A 20,954-nucleotide genomic window follows, 5' to 3' on the forward strand; every position below is an offset into this window, starting at 1 on the left:
TTCATATATTTTTCTTCATTAAGTTCCAGTTCAATCAATATGTGGTCACTTTTACCTATTGGTGTTTTATATTCAATCTTGTCCACTATTCTAGGTTCAGATGTAATTATTAAGTCTAGCCTCGATGGTTCTTCTTCATTTCTATACCTAGTGTTCTCTTGTATCCATTGTGTCATTGAATGGTCAGTAATCATCTCAAGTAGAGCATTTCCCCATGAGTCATCACCACTCTTTACTGTCATTTCTTCCCAGCAGATTTCTTTGCAATTAAAGTCGCCCATCATAACTATTCTTCCTCCGTCTTCCATTATTTTAGTTAATGCTATCTTTGTGTCCTCTAGCATACTTTTATATTCACTCTCCTCCCATGAGGCTGTTTTCGGAGGCACATAATTGATCACAAATTTTCTGCTCTTCTTATCTCTGTCTTCCACTTCTATCATAATCATCTCTACTGTATTCTTTCCATATATGACACCTTTCACATTTATATCCTTCTTAGTCAGGAACATAACTCCACCCCCTTGCTTTTTCTCTCTGTTTCTAATCCAATAATTGTATGCATCATGTCCTACACTGTTGGGTGGTAGTGGGCCTTTTAATTTTGTTTTCTACAATTCCCATTATGTCCGGTTCTTTTTCTTTCAAATAATCATTCAGCTCATTCAATCCTGTTATTAATCCATCTATATTTGTGTAAGACACTCTTAGTTTTCTGCCACTTCCATTGTGTTCTCTGTTTCCCTTATGTTTTTCTTTTGTGTGTCGAACTTCCTTAGTTTCATGTTCACTACTCTCCAATAGAATCTCTCTTTCTCTGACTCCGTTCTGTTCTCGTTTTTTGTCTTAGCTTCCAGTCTTTTCTGCTTTTCTTCCTCTCTTTCCTCTTTATTCATTTCTCTTTTTATCCATATATTTTTGTATTGTTCACTTGTTGCTAGTTTCCCTGTTTTGGATAAGATATTCTCTGCCGTTGTTTGTGACTTGAATTTAATCTTAATTGGTCTGGTCTTGTCTGTGCTATACTTTCCGAGTCTAAATTTCTCTTCGATTTGTTTCATAATTCCTGGTTCATCTTCCTGAACTCATTCTAGTAATTGGCTTACTTTTTCATTTTCCTCTTTGATTCTTGTGGTTCTATCTGTGTTGTGTTTCTCTTCCATTCCTAATATAATTATACATTTCTTCTTGTCTGCTAAATCCCTTACTATATTCTCCTTTTGTCTCATCACTTTAATAACTGAGTCTTCAGTATGTTCTTTCAATTGCTGTTTGACTATGTCAGTGAATGAAATCTTATTTCCTTCTTGGGTTTGCTTCCAATTTTTACTTTCTTTAGCTATTGTTTCTCTGTTTTCTTTACTATTCTTCTTCAATTCCTCATTCTCCCCCTTTACCTCTCTTAACTGTCTTTTTAGTTCTTCTATTTCATCAGTTAAGTTTCTATTCGCCTTTTCCAGTTCTTCCAATCTTTCAACCCTTTGTAAAATGGTGTTCATATGACCTAACCTACTCTCCAAGTCCTCGATCACCTTATCAACCTTCTTCTCTAGTCTTGTCAGTCGGGGGGGGGGGGGGGGTTGTGTCCCCCCCACTCTCTTTAAATCCCTTGAAAATATTCTCATCACTTTCTACTGTATTGTTCCTATCTATACTTCTAATCTTTACATTCTTATTAGACATTCCGTCGTCCTCCAGCTCGTCTTGTGGTCTTTTGTTTACTTTACGGCGGTCTATTTGGACCAAGTCCTCTACTTCCTCATTACCTTCCATTTTCCCAGCAATCCCTCCCCTTCTCCTCTTTCCTTACTTTCCCACTACCTCACGAGCAATTTCCCCCCCCCCCTGCAAATACAAAAAGGCACTTCTCTTTGCGTTGGTATCCACAATCTGCACTTTTCTTCAGAGCGTTCTTCAAGCCGTCCGTTCGTTGAAAGTGTGTGTGTGTGTGCGTGTGTGTGTGTGTGTGTATGTGTGTCTGATTAATCATGGCCTTGGATCACGTGTTGGACTCGTGATCGACAGTTATTAACCTCCCGGATGACAGCTCAGAGCTCATATGACCTATCTATGGGAAATACTGTGACCTTACACGCACACACCCACCCAACTTCCCGCCACGTGAGTTGGAGTAACAACCCGCAGCACAGTAATACTGAAAGCATTTCAGCCTTGGGCGGGATTCGAACCCGAACTGTCATAGTGGCAGGCGAGAACTCTACCACTGTGCCACGTGGTCGTGTGTTTGCGTGTGTGTATGTGTATTTACCTATCTGTAAGGTCCATATAGTATAGGTCAACGCACGCGCAGGTCCAACTACCCAGCGGGGGAAGTGGGGGGTTAGTGACGTCACTGGGTACATCCCACGTGACCTGTCAGGGGTCTCTATCCTCCTCCTCCTCCCCCTACCCTTGGCTCCCGCTCTCTCTCTCTGTCTGCTCCCGCTCAAGGCCTTGCTCTCGCTCTCTTTCTCTGCTCCCGCTCTCTCTCTCTCTTATAATAATAATAATTAGTATTACTACTATTATTAACTTTAATTGGAGATCTGTCTCCCCAGACGGACATGGGGAGACAGATCTTCAGATGAGCACATCTGGGGAGGTAGGTCTTCACATGAACGGTGAGGACAAGTAGGCAGAGAGGTGTGACCTTGTCCCGACCAGAGGCAAGCACAGATTGACACACGCTCCCGCGTTTAACCCCTATTGCTCCCGTTGACGTCACGGATGCGCAGAACACAGAAAAAGCGGAGCGCTCGTGGGTTGACCTATACTGTATGGACCTTGCCTAGCTGCATTTACTTAGTTGCATTTTACGGGAAGTCGGGCTATGCTCGTGGTGTCCCGTCTTCATGTCTCGTTTTATCTAGACTGTTTTAAATTCGTTTATCGTTTTTGCACACACCACATTTTCATCTAACTTGTTCCAAATGTCTATTACCATGTGGGGAAAGCTGTTCTTTTTCAGGTTTCTTCTATAACTGTCTTTCTTGATTTTCTTTCCGTGTCCTCTTGTATCTCTCTTATTCCATTTTATTAGATACTCTCTATCAATAGTTCCTATGCATTTCATGATTCTATAAATAGTTATCTAGTCTCTCTTCTTTGCTCTAATGTCTGTAGCTCAAGTTTTGCTAGTCTCTCTTCATATGATAGTTCTGAGAGTGTTGGTGCCAATTTCGTAATTGCTCTTTGTATTTTCAAGATTTGTTGTACATTTTTTTGTACTTGGTCACCGCGTCGTCTCTGCATACTCCAATCTTGGTCTCATCAAAGTGACCAGTATTTTCTTCAACATTTCTTCAACCAGGTATGTAAATGACACTATGATTGTTCTTATTGAATTATATGTTTCTCAAAAGCTTTTGTGTTTATGTTTCTCAGGGGACATGTTATTCATAATAATCTCTCCCAGGTCCTTCTCATTTTCTACTTTTTTTATTTCTTCCTCTGCCAATTTATATGATCCCACTATTCTTTTTTTGCTTCTTCCAAATTCCATTATACTACACTTCTTGATATTGAATTCCATCTCCCACTTCCTACTCCATTCCCATACTTTATTGAGATCACTCTGCAGCGACTCACAATCTTCTACAGTGTTCACTTTTTTCAACAATTTTGCATCGTCCGCAAAGAAGCTCATATAACTTTATTCCTTTATCCATATCATTAATATATATAGCAAACATTATTGGGGCTAGAACTGCTCCTTGTGAAACTCCATTAATCACTTCATCCCAATTAGTGTTTGTCTCTTATCACTACTATAATTTTTCTTCCATGCAAGAAGCCTTCCATCCACTAAGGTAGTTTGCCCTGTATTCCTCCTGCAGTTTCTAATTTGTTTAGCAATTTCTTATGTGGCACCTTATCAAAAGCTTTTTTCAGGTCTAGAAATGCACAACTCAGCCCATCCATCTCTTTCTTGTATTACATCTATTAGCCTTGAATAGAAACATATTAAGTTTATGACGCACGATCGTCCTTGTCTAAATCCAAATTGCCTTGGATTTAGTATATATATATATATATATTTTTTTCTTTTTTTCCCAAATGCCTTACCCATCTGATTTTGATCATTCTTTCTATAGTTAGTAGGGTCTCCCTTGTTTCCCCCTTTATATATTGGTACTATATTTGTTCTTTTCTAATCTTCTGGAACTTTTCCTTCTTTCAATGAACTACTTATTAGATTATGTATTTTGTCTGTTAGTTCGTCCCTGCATTCTCTCAAAATCCAGTTTGCCATTTCATCTGGTCCATGCGATTTTCTGACATCGAGATTACTCAAGTGATTCATTATTTCTTTCCTTGTTACTTCTATTTCTTTCATAGGGAGACTTTCTCCTCCCACTCGATATCTCTAAGTTGTATGTTCTCCCTCATAAACACTGATTTAAAATGCTTGTTCATAATTTCTGCCATTTCTATTTCCTCTGTGTATTCAACTCCTTGTCATAGTTTCTCCAATTCTTGTTTGTTTTTCAGTTCGTTGTTTACAAATCTATAAAATATTTTTGGTTGATCTTTACATTTTTCTATGACATCTTTTTTGTATTTTCTCTTTTCTTCTCTACACACTTGTACATATTCATTTCTACAACTAATATATATTTTCTATTTTTCAGGTCTTTTGTCTTTTTTCCATTTTATCCAAGCTTTATCCCTTTTGTCTTTTAACTCCCTACATCTTTTGCTGTACCAACATTTTGCAAATCCTTTTTCTTGCTTTTGTCTTGGAACATACTTTTTCACTCCTTTATAAAATAAAAAAATAAAAAATAAAAATCAGAATATTCCATCTTTCTTCTACTGTTGTTTCCTCCTTGTGTATCCTTTCCCAGTCTGCTTTTTGAATGAATTCTCGTATCTTATGTAAAAAAAAAAAAAAAAAAAAAAAAAAAACATACATCAATCTTCCCCTTCTATATAGTTTTTTATGTATTTTTCTTTTCCTCATTTAGTTCCAGTTCAACCAATATGTGGTCACTTTTACTTATTGGTGTCTTATATTCAATCTTGTCCACTATTTTAGGTTCTGATGGGATTATTAGGTCCAGTCTCGATGGCTCTTCCTCATTTCTATACCTAGTATTATCTTGTATCCATTGCGTCATTGTATGTTCTACAATCATATCAAATAGTACATTTCCCCATAGGTCGTCTCCACTCTTCACTGTCATCTCTTCCCAGCAGATTTCTTTACAATCGAAGTAACCCATTATAACTATTTTTCCTCCATCTTCCATGACCTTATTTAGTGTTATCCTTGTGCCTCCTAACATATTTTTGTGTTCTTTCTCTTCCCACGAAGCCATTTTAGGAGGCACATAATTTACTACAAACTTCCTGTTCTTCCCATCCCTGTCCTCCACTTCCATCATAATCATCTGTGCTCTATCCTTTCCATATGTGACATTCCTCACATTTATATCCTTTTTAGTCAGGAACATGACTCCACCCCCTTGTTTTACCTCATTGTTTCTAATTCAATAATTATATGCACCATGTCCTACACTGTTGGGTGGAAGTGGACCTTTTAATTTTGTCTCTACAATTCCCATTATGTCCGGTTCTTTTTCCTTCGCGTAAGCATTCATTTCATTCAAGCCTTTTATTAATCCATCTGTATTTGTGTAAGACACTTTTAATTTTCTGCTACTTCCATCGTGTTTTCCGTTTCCTTTCCGTTTTTCTCTGCTATGAACCATTTCCTCACTTTCATATCCACTACTCTCCAATAGAATTTCTCTTTGTCTGACTGTTCTGCTCTCGTTTTTTCCCTTAGCTTCTCTTTCCTCTATAATCATTTCTCTTTTTATCCATACCTGTTTATACTGATAACTTTTTGCTAGTTTCCCTGTTTTTATAAGATATTTTCTGCTGTCGTTTGTGACCTGAATTTAACCGTAATTGGTCTGGTCTTATCTGTATTGTATTTCCCTAGTCTATATGTTTCTTCAATTTCTTTCCCTGTTTCTTGTTCATCTTCTTGGAATACTCCTAATATCTTGTTTACTTTTTCCTTCTCCTTTACACTTGTAGTCCTATTTGGATTATGCTTCTCTTCCATCCCTAATATAATTATGCATTTATTTTTTGTCCGCTTAGTCTCTTACTATATTCTCCTTCTCTCTTATCACTTTATAAATGTGTCGTTAGTTTGTTCTTTCATCTGTTGTGTCACTATATTTCTAATTTCAATTTTGTTCTCTTGGACTTTTTTCCAACCCTGTACCTCTTTTGCTATGGACTCTTTATTATCTTTATTGTTCTCCTTTAATTCCTCATTCTCATCCTTTACTTCTTTTAACTTTCTTTTTAATTCTTTTTTCTTTATTTAGGTTTTGGTTCTCCTTCTTTAGTTCTTCCAATTTATCAACTCCTTGTGTAATCCGTGTAAGTTGGCCGAACCTAACCTCCCACTGTTCATTCATTTTCTCTAGTCTTTTTCTCTACACTTGCTAATCGGGGGAGGTAGGCATTCCCTCCCTCATTAAATCCATGGAAATTATTATCTCCACTTTCTATTGTGTTGTTGTTACCTATATTTCTAATTTTAGAGACTTTACTGATATTTTCGACTTCACCTGCGTCGTCTGCAGCCTTTTTGTTGACATTCCTTCTTACGTCCGGGAGAGCCCGTTTGTCTTCTTCCTCATTTCCTTCCATTTTCCTCAGTAATCCCTCCCTTTCTCCTTTTTCTTCACCTTCCCACTTCACCACGAACTTTCCCCTTCCCTACTAATACAATAAAGGTACTCTCGTCGTTGTGATCCACGAAATTTGAAGTTTTCCTGGGGTTCCAAACTTTGCTGTCACTTCGACCGTCGTGTGTGTGTGTGTGTGTTTACCTAGTTGTATTTTATGGGAAGAGAGCTATGCTCATGGTGACCCGCTTTTGTATCTTTCAGCATCCAGTTTGATAATAAATTCTTGTATAGTTTTTGCACTCACTGTTTCTTCATTCAGTTTGTTCCAGTGTGTGTATGTGTGCATGTGTGTGTGTGTGTGTGTGTGTTTACCTAGTTATATTTTGCAGGAAGAGACCTATGCTCGTAGTGACCCGCTATTATATCTTTCCGCATCCAGCTTTTTCTTAGACATGTACAATTTTAGCACTCACTGCTTCCTCTTTTAGTTTGTTCCAGATATCAATCATTCTGTGTGGGACCCTATTCTTTTTCAGATCTCTTCTGTAACTGTCTTTCTTAAGTTACTTCTTGTGTCCTCTTGCATTTTTTCTGTCAAATTTTAGTAGGTCTTCCGTATCAAGAATTGCCATCCCTTTAATAATTTTGTAAATGGTTAGCAAACCACCTCTTTCTCTACTTTGTTTCAGTGTTGGTAAATTTAGTTGATCCAATCTTTGTTAGTATATCAAATTGCTAAGTGTTGGTGCCATCTTTGTTGTTGCTCTCTGAATTCTTTATAGATTTTTTTTTCTTTTTTACCAGGTGTCCATAGTGACGCTGCATATTCCAATTTTGGTCTTAGCAGTGCAACTAGTATTTTCTTTACAACTTTTTCATCCATGCAGTCAAAGGCTACTTTCATTGATCTCAACAAGTTAAAAGTTTCTCCAACTAATTTGTTGACATGTTTCTTGTGTCATGTCATTTGAGATAGTTACTCCTAGGTCCCTTTCCGAGTTTACTTTTTTAACTTCCTTTGTATCAATTTCATATTGACCCGAGATTCTATTTTTGTTTTTTCCAAATTCCATTATACTACATTTCTTAATGTTGAAGTTCACTTCACTCCTCTGACTCCATTAGAAAGTGGAGATAATAATTTCCATGGATTTAATGAGGGAGGGAATGACTTTGTCCAGGTCTTCGATCTTGAAAAGATTTGCAGTCTTCCTCTGTACTTACTCTCTTTAATAGTTTTGCAGCATCTGCAAAGAAGTTCAAATAACATTCCACTCCTTCATCCATATAATTTTTCTTCTTTTGTACCAGGTGTCCATAATGACGCAGCATATTTCAATTTTTGTTTTAGCAGTGCAACTAGTATTTTCTTTACCATTTTTTCATCCATGCAGTCAAAGGCTACTTTCATTGATCTCAACAAGTTAAAAGTTTCTCCAACTAATTTGTTGACATGTTTCTTGTGTCATGTCATTTGAGATAGTTACTCCTAGGTCCCTTTCCGAGTTTACTTTTATAACTTCCTTTGTACCAATTTTATATTGACCCAAGATTCTATTTTTTTTCCAAATTCCATTATACTACATTTCTTAATGTTGAAGTTCACTTCACTCCTCTGACTCCATTTCCAGACTTTGTCCAGGTCTTCGATCTTGAAAAGATTTGCAGTCTTCCTCTGTACTTACTCTCTTTAATATTTTTGCAGCATCTGCAAAGAAGTTCAAATAACATTCCACTCCTTCATCCATATAATTTATATAAATAGCAAACATTATCGGAGCCAATGCAGAGCCTTGGGGGACTCCGCTTATCATATCCCAATTTGAGTTCTTGTCTCGAAGTACCACCCTCATTTTTCTTCCGTTTAAGAAATCTTTCACCCATTCCAATAAATTTCCTTGTATTCCACCTATTGTTTCAATTTTTCTTAGTAGCTTCTTGTGTGGTACCTTATCAAAATCCTTTTGTAAGTCCAAGAAAGCACAATCTGCCCATCCGTCCCTTTGTTGTATTATTTCCATTAATCTTGAGTAAGAACATATGATCTTCCCTTCTAAAACCAAATTGTTTAGGATTTAGTATTTTGTTCTCTTCCAAGTGTTAAATCCATTTATTTTTAATAACTTTTTCGCATATTTTTGCTATTGTGCTTGTAAGGGATACCCGTCTATAGTTTGTTGGATTTTCTTTGTCTACTTTGTATTTTGGTACAATATTTACATTTTTCCAATCTTGTGGTACTTTTTCTTCTTTGTATGTGTATTTACCTAGTTGTATTTTGCAGGAGGAGAGCTATGCTCGTAGTGACCCGCAGTTGTATCTTTCCGAATCCAGTTCTTTCTTAAAATCATGTATAGTTTTAGCACTCACTGTTTCCTCTTTCAGTTTGTTCCATGTATCTATTACTGTGTGTGGAAAGCTGTTTTTATATCTCTTCTGTAACTGTCTTTCTTAAGTTTCTTCTTGTGTCCTCTTGTATTTCTTCTGTCCCATTTTAGTAGGTCATCCCTATCAAGGATTTCCATCCCTTTCATAATTCTGTAGATGGTTATCAAATCACCTCTTTCTCTTCTTTGTTCTAGAGTATAAAATCGGCAGTTTGCTGTATGTTGATGGTAGGGCGCTGGCAAGTAATAAATACTGCTTCTGCAATCCGCAGCTTCCTGAAAAAAATCGAGCAAGTGGGTCTGCCCCACACCTATCATAACTCTAACTTCCTTCCATTTCATTCTTTCCTTACACTAACCCTCCAAATCCCCCCTCCCCCTCTCCCCCATCTTACCTATCCGGCCCTGCACTACTACTACAGCTTCCTGAAGGCAGACTCCCTTTGGAGAATTTCTGTGTGATCTAGCATTTTCTGTAGGGGAGGCCTCATGTTGTGTATTTCAGTGATATGCTGGAAAATTGACCCCTGGTTTCTATGGGATTGTAGACAACATCGCAGTGTAGAGGAAGTCCTACCAATGTATGTGTTGGAGCCGTCGCAGGAGCCCTCCTTACACGAAAATTTATAAACAACTTTGGTGGTAGCCTCACTCGGGGCCCTGGGCCCCGTGCTATTCCTCATTATCAGAGAACTAATGAGGTTAGGTTTGCAGAATATCTTCAAGTCTATGATGGCATCTCAATTAGTTGGGGTGATTCCAACTAATAGAGATGCGTGCCCTCTGAAGACTAACCCCCTCCAGGAGCAACAAGCCCCTAGGCAGCAGCACCCCCACGAACAGGTGCAGCATGTCCACCTAGCTAATCAGCGCCTAGGACCAGTAACCAGAGCAGCAGCAACTCAGGCTAGAGCTTCCAGACAAAATCCCAGGCTCACTCTCTCAACTTCCGGACAAAATCTCAGGCCCACCCTCTCAGCTCCCGGACAAAATCTCAGGCTCCCCCTCTCAGCCCAACAGCCAATGAGAGGCCAGTATTCCGTCTGAGCTAGGCAGGCTGAGCTGCTCCACCGCCTTATAAGCCAGCCCACCCAACCAGTGGTTATTATTCTTTGCAGACCATCCTAGCAAACCAGTCCTCACCATGATGACGCCTCACAACGGGGTGAAAAACTATAGTTTCGGTGGAGTCAATAGTTGTTCAATACTATTATTATGCAGAAATATACCAGTTGTCATACACTGCGAACATTCTTTTGAGTCATGAATGACTACTTCCAGTCCCTCTCAGTTGCTAACAGTAAAGTATTCTCCAAATTAAAGAATACAGTCTTGCAAATTATAAAAGCAACTAGTGCAGTTGATTTCAACCAGAATTGCTTTAGAGAAAACTTGTGCCCCCACACCTCGGCTTACGTCGTTAATAGGTTCCAAGAGACTCGACGTAAGTTGAAAAACGCAAGTTGAATTTGCTTATATGTAGGCTAGGTAGGCCTTGTGTAGCTTAAGCTAAACTGCTAATAGCCATTCTCAAGTACTGTATCTTACTTATGAATGCATTTTCGATAAGGCAAGGTTAATAAAAAACAATTTTAAGTTTCCAAACAGAACATGTATTTATCATTTTGTAATAAAGTAAAAAAGAAGTACCTGTACTTTAAATTTACCAATGCGTACAATTTGGTGATGTTTACATCGCTAAAAGCTATTTCGCGGTGTTGTACTTTATGAATGCATTGCCAGCAACATACGGTAAAACAAAACAAAAATAAATAAATGAATAAAAACTATTTTAAGCTTACAAACAATCATTTTGTAATAAGTGAAAAATAAAATTAAGTATTTTTAATTTACCAATGCAGTACATACAATATGTTGTTTACATCGTAGATGTAGATGCCTGAGGATTGTCGACATCATCATCAGCTTATTCTCGTTGTTCGATTTGGTTTATAAATTGGTCAAGAGTGCTTTGAACCGTCGGACAATTTATAGTTTCACCCAACCAACGATTTTCGTATGTGGCTTATTTATTTCTGGTGAGATACGTTGTGTATAGATTGATGGTAAACATAATTTTCGTCGCAAATGCGTAGTTTTCAAGAAATCAATATATAAAGTTATACCTACCTTTCCTACCCAACGATCTTGGGGGACCTGTGGGAAATTGGGGTTTTTAGGTGGGAAGCATGAAATCGAGTAATGCGCGTTGCAAAACAGGTGTAAAATTGACAAGAACACATAAAAGATACATGGAAATACATAAATTACACCTTTGATGACGGCAGTGGCGGGGGCTCACGCGATCGTAGCCATGTTGTTTTTGAGCAGCGTTAACAACGATTCGCAATATTTTTCGCTGTATCCGCCAAGATCGAGAGAATACAAGGTCTACTCAACAGCTATCCAGTATTTAGGTCGTTTGCGCATTGACGTCACTAGAAGTGCTTGGCCCAAAGACTATATAGGAAAGACGGGAAAGCGCACGGAGAGCCGCATCGTCCACATACATTTTACTGTGCGGCTCTCTCACTAGATGGCGTTTACGTCAATCACCAGTTTTAACTGCATCGTCTGTTTCTTTATTAAATATGTCAAAGATAAACCACAAGATCATTTTTCCAAAATGAAAACCCCCATTTTAACGGTTGCAGAACATGAAATAGGTAAGTCTCCCAGAAACTCTGTGGTGCCTGTACGTTTTCTCTTTTACCTAACATTTTTCACTTACGTTTTCACCATTTTCTCTGTGGGCTCCCCTTCAGATGACGTCACAACATGCGCGCGAGCAGACCTTGTATTCTCTCGATCTTGGTATCCGCTACATTTACCGAAACACACTGCGGCCGCGGAAGAGAGCGGCATCACCACAACCCTCAACCTCTTCCTCATAAGGTAATGCTAATGCTATTATTGTGGTTTTTATTTTACGGCAAATATAGTTTGCATTTATTTTATTAGCTATTCCATATAATAGATAAACACACATTTCTACTCATAGTTATAATTCAAAGAGAGCTCAAGTTACGTTACTAATAGTGCTTTGGTGGGGATTGGAGGGGTCTAGGGGGCAAAGCCCTCAGCTAGGTTAGGTTAGATTACGTTACATTAGGTTGAGGTTGGATTAGGTTTGGTTATGTTAGGTTTGGTTATGTTAGGTTTGGTTATGTTAGGTTTGGTTTGGTTAGGTTGTGTTAGGTTTGGTTAGGTTAGGTTAGCTTTGGTTAGGTTAGCTTTGGTTAGGTTAGGATAGGTTTGGTTAGGTTAGGTTTGGTTAGTTTAGGTTAGGTTTGGTTAGGTTAGGTTAGGTTTGCTTAGGTTAGGTTAGCTTTAGTTAGGTTACGTTAGGTTTGGTTAGTTTAGGTTTGGTTAGGTTAGGTTTGGTTAGGTTTGGTTAGGTTTGGTTAGGTTAGGTTTGGTTACGTTACGTTATTGAGGTTAGGTTAGGTTAGTTGTACACAAAATCGCAACTCTTGGTCCTCTCGAGGCTTCATGAATTTATTCTCGAATCTAGGGTTAGCAACTCTTCCGTGGCCGGAGTGCGCTTCGCTAAATGTAGCGGATACAGCGAAAAATATTGCGAATCGTTGTTAACGCTGCTCAAAAACAACATGGCTACGATCGCGTGAGCCCCCGCCACTGCCACCATCAAAGGTGTAATTTATGTATTTCCATATATCTTTTATGTGTTCTTATCAATTTTACACCTGTTTTGCAACGCGCATTACTCGATTTCATGCTTCCCACCTAAAAACCCCGATTTCCCACAGGTCTCCCAAGATCGTTGGGTAGGAAAGGTAGGCATAACTTTATATATTGATTTCTTGACAACTACGCAATTGCGACGGAAATGATGTACACCATCAATCTATACACAACATATCTCACCAGAAACACATAAGCCACATACGAAAATCGTTGGTTGGTTGAAACTATAAATTGACCGAACCGTCTTCTTCTTTTCTTCAAAGATTAAATCATAAGGAGCAAAAGCTTCGTGACAAGCCCCCATTATCTTGGAAAAGCGTTGAGCATCTGGATCTATATCCTCAAACATAGCAAGACCTTTTTCGATGTGTGCAAATACTTACTGCGTTTTCTTAATTAATGGTGAAGTGGCGTGGCTCAGGTTCAACATGCTCTTCTTTCTTTTGTTGCTCGTGAAGTTCCATAAAATCCTTGTTCGTCAGTAACTCCTTGTCTTTTTCAAATAAATCTGTGAAATCCTCCTCCTCCAAATCTTTGCTCATTGTAACCAAAGCTTTGTTGACAACAACAGTATCGAAGCCCTTAAACTCGTGCACAAATTGTGGGCATGCCTTTTTCCATACACCATTCATAGCAGTGCTCTGAACTTCATTCCATGCTGCTGCTACATAATGTAAAGCTTTATAGATGTCATATCCCTTCCAAAAGTCGCGAAGTGTGATAGACTCACCCATATTAATTGCAGCTATTGCTTGCCGTAGCGTACGTTTCATATAATAACGCTTGAAGATAGTAATTATCTTCTAATCCATTGGCTGGGGAAGAGATGTGTTTTGGGGGGAGGTATATGACGGTAATGTTTTGTGGGTGGCCAGGAGCATTATCTAAGATAAGTAGAACCTTAAAAGGAATCCCCTTCTCCTTACAATACTTCTCTGCTGCTGGGACAAAATGGTTGAAAAACCAATCTTCAAAAAAGACAACAGTAACCCAAGCTTTTGAGTTAGCCATCCATATAACAGGGAGAGATGCTTAGGGTATGTTCTTCAGGGCACGGGGGTTGTGTGCATGATAAACAGAGTCTTTAATTTCAAATCTCCTGCACAATTACCTACCAACATTATAGTCATACGTTCTTTTGAGACCTTGTAACCTGGAATTGTTTTCTTTTCCTTGGAAACAAATGAACGATCTGGCAATTTCTTCCAGTATAATCCTGTTTCGTTCACGTTGAAAATTTGCTTAGGAAGAAACCAGTTTTCTGCTTGTTCATCAGCTGATGCACTTTCACCTTCATTTCTCCTATTTTTATGTTTCATAAACCATCCAGGACTTACTTTGAAATCTACATCTTTCTCATCTGGATATTTTTCTTTTAGGTCCTCAAACAAAGATAATGCTTTTTTCCTGAATGAGTTCTTGACTAAGATTAGCATTCTGACGATTTTGCCTATCAACCCAAATCAAAAGAAGATTTTCCATTTCTTCAAATATCTTACCTCTTTTCTTGTTGATGACAGTGTTCTTCATCAATGGGGCCTCAGATGTGACATGTGTTAAAATCTTGTCTTTATTTTTCACAATCGTAGATACAGTGGTTCGACTTACTCCAAAAGATCGTACAATACAACTTTTTCACCGTCATCACCGTTTTATCATCGCCATTTTATCCTTCAGCGAAATAGCACGACGCTTAGCACTTTCACTAGGACTTTTCTTGGGAGGCATGGGGGCAAATATTACAATCACAAGTGAATATTAATGAGAAAATCTACAAAACTTCAATAAACAGATCAGAATCTAAAACAATTGTGGGAATTGAGACGCCGCCTAACGGTAGATATAGTACAGATTGGAACAACTGTTGCCCCGATAAATAAGAAAATCAAATGATTTCATGTTCTAGTGAACTAGGCCATACTACTTTATGGTATGTATTTTAGCAGTTACTGAATCTTATATTATTTTACATGTTTTTATTCTTATTTATTGTAACATGAATTTATGTGCTTGAATTTTTTTTTGTGTTTATGCGATTCCATTATTATTGGCCGACTGACGTAAAGTCAAGCAAAACGACAACTAGAATTTTATTTTTCCATATATTGTGTTTGAAAACCGACGTATCTTCGAAAACGACGTAAGTTGAAACGACGTAAGCCGAGGTGTGCCTGTATATATATATATATATATATATATATATATATATATATATATATGTATATATATGTATATATATACAGTATATATATATATATATGTATATATATATATATATATATATATACATGTGCGTGTATATATCAATACATAAATATTAAAAGCCCTTTTCCCCTTATAAGAGGAATGACTGAGTCAAGGCATACACCCATCTAAAATCCATTCATCTCTTCTCTCATCTCAGCACCTCATGAATGAAGAGTCATCCTTGTTTCCTGCCACACTGCTTAAGTCATATGTGTAGACATGTATATTATCTCTCCTTTTTGCTGCCATCCTTAAATCTCCCTTGTACCACCTCTATGATTCTACCTCTTCAGCTCAATAATGTCTTCAAAGATAGAAGCAATGTTTATTGGCAACATAATACAAAAATATGTATACTGTACATATTATATAATATTCTATTTCTGTACAGTATATAAAAGAGACCAATAGTGGATATCTATAAGTAATGGTCCTGCAAAATGAATGTCAATGGGAACTGTCCCCCTTCTCTCTATCTTCAAAAACCCATCAATACCCTTACCTCCATCTGGAAGTATGGATATTAAGGGCTGACACATGATCTTTCGACTGGGCCCAAGATCTTTGTTAACATTGACTATATTTCCTCTACCTTCACACAGAGAGTTGACAACCAGCAACTGCTCCTATTACTATAAACCAGTGGGATAGAAGTCACACATTAATACAGCACAAATAACATGCTATAAATATATCAGAGGTCCTTTCAACCATGTAAGGGAGTGATAGAGTCAAAGCATATACCAATCCCTCTCCTGCATCACACTGCCTGCATTAGAGACAATGCAGTGATATGCAGTGCCTCCAAAGTAGAGCCTCATGGCCACAGCTGGTTTACCCTCATCAATTCATTATATGGCAACCCATATCTCCTCATCCACTTGAAAGATTTGCAGAGCAGACAAGAGCATCCCTTTGCAAGAGCAGATCCTGGATTTATATTTTTGGTGCTGTCCAAAGATTTACTTTCCTAATATTTACTACGAATTTGCACTACCCTGCTTGAAGTGAGGTCTCAGGTCCCTTGGGTCATCTCAGTAATCCAAGAGCTGACCTTCTTCTTCTCTCAAGGTATGTTATATTCGCCTTACTAGTCTAAAGGTAAATGAATAATAAAATAATGATAATACAAAATGGTCAGTAAAAGGATGCTGCCTGGGCAATTAGGGCAACACCCTTAGATCTGCCACTGTTTAGGCTGTCTCTTTTTCATCCATTACCACTCTCTACTCCTAACTTTTGCACTCTCTCTTTCTTGTTTAGGAGACATTGTTCTTGTATTCATTGTTCCCTGATCATGTCCTTGGTCTTCCTCTTAAGTTCATTCTTCAGTTCAAGGGTAGTGAATAACTGGAACGGCCTCACTGAGTATGTAATCAGAAGTAAAAGTGTTAATATATTCAAAAATAGATATGACCAGTTTGAGACTAAAAATGAGAGGAGGTACCCTTAAGAGCCTTAAGCTCTCTTACCTCTTTTATTTTTACCAAGGTGAGTATTTACTAAGGTAAGCATTCCATTCATTTCTGCCTTCAACACCTTATTTGCTAGTCTTTCCTTATTCACTTAAACAATAGGCCAACATTTTTTCTGAGATATTATGGGAGGCCAAGAGGATTGTTATCAGCTATTGTGGGGCTGTGAGTTTCTAGCTAGTGAGATTCAAGGCAACAATTATTACTATTATTATCATAATATACAAAATTGATATTGCCCCTCTGTCCTATAGTTCTTGGGAATAGACAGATCCACCATGTTGTTAGGCCGGTGACCCCCCTGTATTGAGACCTTGCTCAGTGCTGGATGCAGGCACAAGCAAAACAAGCCACAACAATGGTATATGTATATATATATATATATATATATATATATATAATATATATATATATATGTATGTATGTATACATATATATGTATGTATATGTATATATATATATATATATATATATATATATATATATATGCAAGGTTGAACTCGAAAAAAATATTAAAGCAGAACACGTTCGTGTATTCACATCTTCAGTGCAAATAATACATGTATTATTTGCACTGAAGATGTGAATACACGAAAGCGTTCTGCTTTAATAGTTTTTCTTCGTGGTCAACTTTGCATTTTCAAGAACACACGCTTCCAGTGTTTTTCCTGCACACACACACACACACACACACACACACACACACACACACACACACACACACACACACACACACACACACACACACACACACACACACACGGCTCGGTGGCGGATTGGTAGAGCACTGGCCTCACAAGTCAGAGAACCGGGGTTCGATTCCCCGGCCGGGCGGAGATAAGTTGGGTTTGTCTCCTTTCACGTGTAGCCCCTGTTCACCTAGCAGCGAGTAGGTACGGGATGTTAGTCAAGGAGTTGTGACCTTGCATTCCCGGTGTGTGATGTGTGAGTGGTCTCAGACCTACCCAGAGATCGGCTAATAATGAGCTCTGAGCTCGCTGCCGTAGGATGGTGTCTGGCTGTCTCGACAAGAGGCTGCAGCAGATCCGTGGTGAATACACACACACACACACACACACACATATATATATATATATATATATATATATATATATATATATATGTATGTATGTATGTATGTACGTTCGTAAAGAGCTGGAGTCCAGGAGCCATGTTGTCGGAAAATTTCAAACACTGGACTCAGAGTAACAGAATTTACTACCGACGTTTCGAACCCTGTCCGGGGTTCGTCTTCAGGGTTATACAATGTCAGCTAAAGGAATCAATTAAATAGTGTACCGGTGTTCCCTGGGACAGGTCCCACCAGATTGAACAGAGGTGCAGGTTAACAGAATTTCACACTAGTAAAACTCCCCGACATGGAGAAAGGATTACAAAAATAAATATAAGAGGCAAGAACATGCTGGTACTAAAATCCAAAAAGCTAATGATGACAGAATCTCACACCAGGCAAAATCCCCTATCCTAAGCCGCCTGCCATCACTCCTACGGTCCTTCCTGTCATTCGCTCCTCTGTAGCTACAATACAAATCATAACAAAAAACAAAACTAAATCATGTTCTGAATTACATATAGAAATGAATTACAAGGTTTGCACAAACATGGAACCACCGAAATAAAAGAACAAAAAGAACATAAAAACCAAATATCACAAACCCGACAAAATAACACTGCACTCTATAGCTACGATACAAATCAAAACAATACAACAAAACAAAACCAGTTCTGAATGACATAAAAAATTTATTACATAGTTTGTATAAAGTGTCCACCGAAACAAAAAGAAGAACAAAAAGAACAAAAAGAACCAAATATCACATACCCGACAAAATAACACTGCACTCTATAGCTACGATATAAATCAAAACAATAAAACAAAAGAAACCAATTCTGAATGACGTAAAGAAATAAATTACAAAGTTTCAAAAAAGTGTCATAAAAATGGAACCACCGAGGTAAAAAGAGCAAAAAGAACAAAAATACCAAATGTCACAGTCTCGGCATAAAAGCACTACACAGGTCGCCGATCGCTGCTCCTTTTGTCCTGCCTGTCTTTCGCTCCCTTATAAATCGGATTTAAATTTATGCATCTGTTGACGCTGTTGCTGTCACTCGCCCAAGCTTCCAAAAATAACCTCTCTCCGTTCATGTTATTTCTATATTTCACACCAACATTGTCCCAATCCATCTCGTGCTGCTCCTCCTGACAATGCCAGTAGATCGTCGAACTGCCATCTTTTCGGTTTACCGCACTCTGATGCTCCTTAATTCTCGTCGATAGTTTCTTACCCGTCTCTCCTATGTAACGAGTACCAAAATTGCCGCAACCAATGCCATAGACAACTCCCGTCTTGTTCTCTTCCACCTCCATGTCTTTCACCTTCGTCAAAGCCCCATGTAGCGTATTGGCGGGCTTGTGGACTACCTCTATCCCGTGCTTCCTCAATAATCTTGCAGCCACCTCAGAAGCCCCTTTCACGTAGGGTAAAGTCACTCTTCTTGTTGCCGCCTGTCTCGTGTCCGCTGCTCTTTTTCTTCCCTGCGCTGTGGTCCATCTTCTAATGACTGATTTGGGGTACCCATTGTCCGCAAAGACCTTCTTCAGGTGTTTCCTCTCTTCTCTCAAGTTCCCCTCGGTTGAGCACAAATTCCCCGCTCTTATGATCCACCGGGTGGCAACTGTCATAATCCAAGAACCTGTCTGTATTAGTGTCCTTTCTATACACTCCCGTGGTCAAACTGGTCCCACATCTTGCTACCAGGACATCCAGGAACGGCAACTGTACTTTCACTACCCTCTCCATATCAAACTGGATGGCTTCGTTCCTCCCATTCAAGAAATTGAGGAAGCAATCAACCTCCCCCTCCTTCATAATCACGAACACATCATCCACATATCTCACCCACGTTTTCAAAGTTACAGGTGCCGCAACCAACATCTCTTCCTCAAACTCCTGCATAGCCATCTCTGCCAAGACCACAGAAATCGGGGATCCCATAGGGGTTCCAATCCTCTGGTGGTAAACCTTCTCCCTAAACTTGAAGAAGGTCTAATCCAAGCACAAGTTGACTAAACTCATGAGCTCCTCTGTAGACAGTTTTTCATTGTCTCGGAATTCCTCCGACCCTTCAATCTTGGAAAGCGCTGCCTTCTTCAACAAGTCCTGTGGCAAAGAAGTGAACATAGATTTAATATAAAAAGAAGATAAAATATCTCCCTCTTCCAAGTTTATTCCTTGTAATCTACCAACAAAATCTGTCGAATTCTTTAGCATTCGTTCTGACTTCTCCACCAAGGGCCTTAGTCGTTTAGCTAGGGCCTTAGCCAAGTTGTAAGTAGGGGAACCTCTGAAGGCAATGATCGGTCTTAAAGGAACCCCTTCCTTATGAATCTTCGGTAGACCATACATCTTAGGTATAACCGAGTCTCCAGGTTTCATCACCATCCATTCCCTTTCCGAAATTACCCTCGATTCCTTCAACTTCTTGAGCTCCCCCTCCACCTTCCGCTGCAGCTTCGGCGTCGGGTCTACGTTAACAACCTCATAGGTGTTAGTGTCCTGGAGTAGTGTCACAGCTTTAAACTCGTACTCACTCTTATCCAACACTACAGTAGATCGTCCCTAGTCAATCGAAAGTATGACGATCGAGCTGTCCTTGCGTAAACCTGCCAGAGCTTTGGCCTCCTCCGTGGTGAGATTGTGTCCCCTCGTTGGTCTGTTGAACGCACCAACTATGCGCATTCTCATGTCCTGCTTCTCATCCTCCCTGCAACCCATCATGTTCACTCTAGTTTCGGCCGCTGCCAGGAACACCTCTGCTCTTACTCCCCCTGTATGTTAAGATTTAAACCTTTGGAAAGGACCTTGTTTTCAGCCTCATTGAGGAGCCTACTGGATATATATATATATATATATATATATATATTATATATATATATATATATATACATATTCAACAAGAACCCACTGTGTTGGATAAGAAGAAATGTAATAGATGATATCCATATATTTCGATCATGGACTGTGATCCTCTTCAGTGGAATACAGAGTAGTGGAGCAAAAGGCATGTCTTATGTACAGAAAAAGAAGAAGGAACATACCTTTTGCTCCACTACTCTGTATTCCACTGAAGAGGATCACAGTCCGTGATCTCCGTGATCGAAATATATGAATATCATCTATTACATTTCTTCTTATCCAACACAGTGGGTTCTTGTTGAATTTTACGAATGTGTTACGACATTACTTTGTAGTTATATATATATACATATACACACAGTTGGTAGAATTCCCGGCTGCCACAACGGAGGTCCGGGTTTGAATCCCGCCCAGGGTTGAAATAATTTCAGTATCACTGCGCTGCGGGTTGTTACTCCAACTCTTGTGGGCAGGGAGTTAGGGGTGTATGTGCATGTAAGGTCACAGCATTACCCATGGATCGGTCATATATGAGCTCTG

General features: G+C 38.8%; 1 protein-coding gene across 1 annotated transcript; it reads right to left on the reverse strand.

Annotated features, from left to right (window-relative positions):
- Positions 1-15,279: 15,279 nt before the first annotated feature.
- On the reverse strand, positions 15,280-19,180 carry LOC143039766 (uncharacterized). The gene is made up of 3 exons (XM_076210010.1): positions 18,611-19,180; positions 15,501-15,624; positions 15,280-15,302 (listed from the first exon to the last, which is right to left on the reverse strand). The coding sequence occupies exons 1-3, from the start codon at positions 19,178-19,180 to the stop codon at positions 15,280-15,282; spliced, it is 717 nt and encodes a 238-aa protein (XP_076066125.1).
- Between the last annotated feature and the right edge of the window lie 1,774 nt (positions 19,181-20,954).

The sequence above is a fragment of the Oratosquilla oratoria genome, chromosome 27 (genome assembly GCF_046742065.1).
Source record: "Oratosquilla oratoria isolate Oo_2021 chromosome 27, ASM4674206v1, whole genome shotgun sequence".
Taxonomy (NCBI): Eukaryota; Metazoa; Arthropoda; class Malacostraca; order Stomatopoda; family Squillidae; genus Oratosquilla; species Oratosquilla oratoria.

Coding starts and splice junctions, on each gene's coding strand:
- LOC143039766 (XM_076210010.1), bottom strand. CDS start 19,180: ATGACAGTTGCCACCCGGTGGATCATAAGAGCGGGGAATTTGTGCTCA. Junction 15,625..18,610: donor GGTTATTTTTGGAAGCTTGG/GCGAGTGACAGC, acceptor TTATAGTAATAG/GAGCAGTTGCTGGTTGTCAA. Junction 15,303..15,500: donor ATCCATACTTCCAGATGGAG/GTAAGGGTATTG, acceptor CTATCTTTGAAG/ACATTATTGAGCTGAAGAGG.